The 6,001-nt window shown below is 33.4% G+C and overlaps 1 protein-coding gene across 1 annotated transcript; it reads right to left on the bottom strand.

Moving 5' to 3' along the window:
* Positions 1-1,408: 1,408 nt before the first annotated feature.
* Positions 1,409-2,866, bottom strand: LOC121257081. The gene is made up of 2 exons (XM_041157957.1): positions 2,382-2,866; positions 1,409-2,202 (listed from the first exon to the last, which is right to left on the bottom strand). The coding sequence occupies exons 1-2, from the start codon at positions 2,775-2,777 to the stop codon at positions 1,672-1,674; spliced, it is 927 nt and encodes a 308-aa protein (XP_041013891.1). The 5' UTR covers positions 2,778-2,866; the 3' UTR covers positions 1,409-1,671.
* Between the last annotated feature and the right edge of the window lie 3,135 nt (positions 2,867-6,001).

Below are 6,001 nucleotides of genomic sequence, written 5' to 3'. Positions count from 1 at the left end.
ATTACGTTAATCTTTTTATTCATCCTCACACGTCGCAGGAACTAATAAAACTATTATGAAACCAATATTACTTTCGTAATTAAGTAATATTGTATTAAACTGGGTGGATTAACCCGCATGATAATGGGTTGTGTAACCCAAATGCCTAAGGTCTGGGTTTGCAACGAGTCAATCTCCCAATTGGATTAGTCCATTGTGTTGATCATATTGGGCCAGGGCACAAAATAAGTCAAACAAATCTTATTCAAATTGACATAGGGGATAAAGCCCTTTTTTAGGTACGTTTGGTTTACTAAACACCTCTCAACTCATCTTAACTCATTATTACAATTTTTTCAAATTCTAACACAAAATATAATAAGCAATTCAACTTTTTCAAATCTTAAAATAATAATAATATTAAAAAATAATATTCTAACAATATTTTATTATCTCAACTCAACTCACTTCAACATCCAAACACAACCTTAATCTCTTGTCTATGGGTCGTATCTACGAGTATTAATATTAGATGTAATCGTGGAGTGCGTAAATATCATACAATCTTTTTACACGTAGGGTCATACAAAAAAAAAAAAAATTGAATCCAGCAATCCGAGGTGACTACTCAATTCGTGATTGGCATTAGTTTAGACACCAATCCGTTGATTAGGGATTGCAGCTCTTTCTACATTATTCACCATATTCAACCAAAACTTTAAAACCAATAAAACAGATTATTCCTGTCAAGAAAAACCAAAACATGCATTCACAGCATAGTATGTAAACGTTAAAGCACATGAAACTCTAAGTGGAATGGTATATCAATATTCAAATTAAATGAGAAGATCAACTCTCAACACTTTGGATATGTTTGAGGTTGCGTTAGCGACAGTAAAAAATGTTTAAATAGTCTCAAAAGCTCTTTAATGATAAAATTAGATTATTTGATTGTTACATATTAAAATACTTTTTAATTTCAAAAAATGAAAAAAATACGTTTAAGGAAAAATATCATTTTGATGTCTTTTCTCAAACTTACTTTTTCAATAATGCGAAACGTGATTCCAATTTTGAAAAAAGACTATCAATGGATAAAAATACCTGTACAACTTTCAGGCAATTACAATTTTGCCCTTTGATTTTATCACAAGTGAGAAATGTTACAAAGAAACTTTACACCACACACCTCACTTAACTAACATGTAATTTATCATTTTTGTCCTCCTATTTAAACACACATATTTAAGGATTAAGATAGAAGGATGAAAATAAAAAATCACATATTAATTAGATAGAAATGTGTGGTGTAAAGCTTCTATATAGAATTTATCTATCACAGGTACGACACTACTTCAAATGGCTTTTTATGTCACTTCTATCTCAAAAATCATTTTTTTTTATATTGTTTCTAAATAAATGTAACATGTTTAAAATTGTTTTACATATAGTTACTAAACAGTAAATAAACTTTTAGCAGTAAATCTTATTACTTAAGCTCTACAACTAAAAGTTATTTTATCCATTGCAATTCTAGAAGTTATTTCTTTAATCCCTAATTTTGTCTACTTAAGAGTTCTAAAGAAAATAAAAAACACAATCTCGAAAGGCAAAATCAAGTTTATAAAGTAGCACATACAGACATGTTGATGCATCTTATATATAGAAATTGCCGACTCGCTTGTTATGAAATCACAAAGGCCTCCGGTGGTTTCTCTCGAGAAATCCTTCTAAGACCACCTTCTTCTTGTGCTCCTCCGAATCACAATCCTGATCACGATGCCTGTTCCGATTTTGCTCGACTAAACGAGGGACGAAGTAAAACCATGCGAATGTGCTAAGAATGGCACACACTCTACCCCAAACCAACATTATTATTAAGGTTACCACCACAATTGATAAACCCACCGCTGAGTCAAGTTTCTTGGCCGATATTGATCCCTTTTCCCGGTCCAGATTCTTCGACACAGCTCGGGGGTTCGTTAACGACGATGATATTGGGATTGCCCCTTTTTCGTGACGCGAAACTGGTAGAGACACGGAGTGTGACATCACGGCGAGCGGCTTGGTCTTGAGCTTCGGTGAGCCAGGATGACTGTACCCCGGTCTTATGGCTTCTTTTTTCCGGCGACAAGACAACCATTTTTGAAACATGTCTTCCTTGGAAGTATCCGTACGCTCAAAATGTTGAACGTGTTTCTGTGCAGCTCGCTCGTACGTTGTCTGAAACAAAAAGTAACACCACGAATACGACTATGATTCCTTGCTCTTTTACGCCGGAGGCAAACAAAATAATTGAGCTTCTTTTCGCTAAATTGCGAATTGGGTTCTGGAAATTCGAACCTCATTACACTATATAAACCTACGCAGTTGCAGGAAAATGTAAAAGAAAAATCACATACCTCTTGAGGTCCTCCCAAAGTCTCAAGTGTTTGATCTAAGGGAACCGGAGTGAATACAGGAACCTGAGAAGGCAGATTATGATCAGTTACCGGAGCTTCTCGAGGCATCGACGTGAGCATGTCGGGCTTTGATCCCGATGCTGGAATTTCTCTTTTCGGGTCTGATTTCTCGTTGAGGGTGGATTCGAGCGGCGCGGTTTTGGTGCCGGACTTCTTCGTTTGGATGAATCTGGACCAAGAAAGCCAATGCGTGTTGATCTTCTGGCCATTGGTTCGGAGGGTTTCCACGGACCCTTGGTCAGAAGCCCAGCTAGAACATGACCCAAAGTAGCAACAGAGGAAGTGTGTGGCTTTGGGTACTTTGGTTTGATGACTTTTCCTCTGGATTTTGGCCATGGAACACAGATTAGAGAGGAGTCGGCATCGAGGAATGCCAAGACTAGCAAGGATGGATTAGTACTGTTTCTGCAGATCAGCTATATGCCAAGATTTTAAAAACGAAATCTACTATTTAATTATTTATATATATATATATATTTATTTATCGACAAATTGTGTATTAGACTGGGTTTAAATATTGAGCTGATTTCGGATTATTTTACTTAATGTATAAATAATAGCATCATGTGAGTTCTATTAAGATGTATTTGAATATATAAAGTAAGTTAATATTAGTTTTAACTTTTTATAAAATGTTGGAAAAGGGGCTCGCTTAGATTTAGAAAGTATTTCATTTTATTTCATCTTATTATTATAACCTTTTTAAATTTTTACATAAAATAAAATAAAAAATTTAATTTTTTCAAATTTTAAAATAAGAATAATATTAAAAAATAATATTTTAATAATATTTTATTTAATTTTCAACTTTTATTTAAGATCATCTTATTTTATTTCACTATCTAAATCAACACAATAAAATCTACCAATAATTAATTTGAGAGAAATAAATTGAAGTGATTTCACTTTCAAAGACAGTAAAATGGGTTGGTGTCGGTGGGTTCGGGCATGTCTGGGCAAGAGTATTTTTTCCTCTATGGTGTATTAGCTTTTTTATTTACAGTAAAAAATATTAAACCTTCTTTTTTAGAATATACAAATTAACTATCATTTCAAAATATTTCCTTCTTATTAATAAAATATAAAATAAAATTAATTTAAAAGTAAAAAATAGAATTGGGCAAATTCGCAGCCACCACGAGATGGTCACTCCATTGTTTTTTAAAATGTTTAACAAACAACTTAACAACAATCTTATAGAAGGAGAAGACTCAATTTCTATAAATAAAAATTTAAGAAATAAACTTTTTTTTAATTAACAATAAAAAATAGAAAAAAAACAGTAAGATAGATGTGAAAAATGATAGATTACAGTTTTAATCAATTTTAGTAGAATTTAAAATTTGTGAAGACACGTGAAGGTAACATACTTATCTCTTTTCAATCACAAAAATAAGTTCTAAAAGATAGGGCTGCTACCCGCATGGTGCGGGGCGGGGGGTGCCCTTCCCCGCACCCCGCCCCGCACCATGCGGGGTTGGGGATTTCCCCCCCCCCCCCCCGCCCCCGGGAGGCGGGGGCGGGGTCCCCCGCCCCGGTGCCGAGGGGCGGGGGAAAAACCCCCATCCGCCCGGCCCCCCGCCATTATGTTAAAAAAAAAATTTTTTTGGTCTAAAAATATTTTTTTAGACCAAAATTATAATATATTTTAAATAATAAATTAAAATTTATAAATATAAAAAAATTTAAACTCATTAGAGTTAGATTTTAGATTGATTTGGCCTCCTAGGCCAATCTTTATATAGGAGGCCAAGGCAATACAATAGTCATCCTTAAGCAATGTGGGACTTACTACTAAGTCCCACATTGCTTAAGGATGACTATTGTATTGCCTTGGCCTCCTATATAAAGATTGGCCTAGGAGGCCAAAACAATCCAATGACTTGAATATAATTTTAAGTCTTTTATAAATTGTGTATATCTATATACAATATATTTATTTAATATATATAAATAAATTTTTTTTTTTAATGTGGGGCAGGGGCGGGGGCGGGGCGGGGCCCCGCTGGGGTCATCCCGCCCCCCGCCCCCGCTATACCCTCTCTATGCGGGGGTGGAGGCGGGGCGGGGGTGGAGGCGGGGCGGAAGCCGGGCGGGGCAGCGGGGGCCCGCCCCCCTGCCCACCCCTACTAAAAGAGACGAATCCGATGATCTAGTGATCACTCCATTATTTAATCATTATTATTATATTATTAATAATTATATTATGGTCACGATGATATCCGATTGGAAGGTTATCATTGTCCTTTTCTTGATTACTGTACACATGCACAACAACGCCCGATTGGAGGTGCACATATAACTGGCCCCCGCTGCCCACCCCTACTAAAAGAGACGAATCCGATGATCTAGTGATCACTCCATTATTTAATCATTATTATTATATTATTAATAATTATATTATGGTCACGATGATATCCGATTGGAAGGCTATCATTGTCCTTTTCTTGATTACGTACACATGCACAACAACGCCCGATTGGAGGTGCACATATAACTGAATGAAAGGGAGGCACGTAAAGATAGCTAAGTTCTGGTTTTATTAGGTTTCATCTAGCTAGCTTCTATACTTCCTGACTTTGTAATTAAATGTATAGCATGCTAAGCTATACCCATAATTATTATTTTACCATCTGTTAATTAACCATAAGCCCTTGACAATGATCTTTTACTAAATTAAAGTTGATTTTCTTAAAATCCATTTGCTATTTGTTATTTTCGCTATATTTGCTATTTTATTCTTAAGTCGGTAGGTAGAGAACATCATTCATATCACTTAAATAATAAGATTCCATTTTAAAATTTAAAAGTTAATTTTTCTTTTAAAATAAATTATGTCATATAAACACTTTATTATATATGTTATCTACATCAGTTTATAAATAGGATTTATATATATATATATGAGAAATATTTTAACTATAAAGGAATTACACAAAAGTAAACTTACAAAGTGACATGGCTTGATGTGGTATGTCAGATTGTAAAATTGTTTTACAATAAAATAAATTTAACGAATCACATGAAATCACATCAGTTTTAAATTAGTTTATTTTTATATAATTCTTTTATCTCTTATATATGTTAGTTTAAAATAAATTGTTGCCAAACAATTTTCTCGCGTCGTACCAACTTACCAAGACCACCATAGGTTTGGCTAATGAGAGAAGCTCAAGTACTCTCAAACACTATCATTACTATTTTTTACTTTATTATCACTTTTCACTTATTTTTATTATTATTCATTACTTTTCACTTACTTTTTTACTACTATTCATAAACATTCTCAAACACTTTCACTATCCAAACTTATAAAATTAACTTCATTTTTTCTTGAATAAATTTTTTCAAATTCAATCCATCTTTCAATTTTAAAATAGTTTATATTTCAACTTTTAATCCAATCTTTTAGTTGGATTTTAGTTAAAATTGAAAAAAATATAAGAACCAAAACAACTTTTACAAAAATAAAAACAAAATTTCCTTAAGAAATATACTTAAACAATTTATCAACTCTACATATTCACTTTTATAAGTAAAAAAAATTATATTTATCATCC

Source organism: Juglans microcarpa x Juglans regia, chromosome 3S (assembly GCF_004785595.1).
Source record: "Juglans microcarpa x Juglans regia isolate MS1-56 chromosome 3S, Jm3101_v1.0, whole genome shotgun sequence".
NCBI lineage: Eukaryota > Viridiplantae > Streptophyta > Magnoliopsida > Fagales > Juglandaceae > Juglans > Juglans microcarpa x Juglans regia.
This window is presented reverse-complemented; position numbering and strand designations above follow the sequence as displayed.

Excerpts from the sequence above, each read along its gene's own strand:
- LOC121257081 (XM_041157957.1), bottom strand. The coding sequence starts at position 2,777 with ATGGCCAAAATCCAGAGGAAAAGTCATCAAACCAAAGTACCCAAAGCC. Across the intron at positions 2,203-2,381 it reads CTTTGGGAGGACCTCAAGAG|ACAACGTACGAGCGAGCTGC; the intron begins GTATGTGATTTT and ends TTTTTGTTTCAG.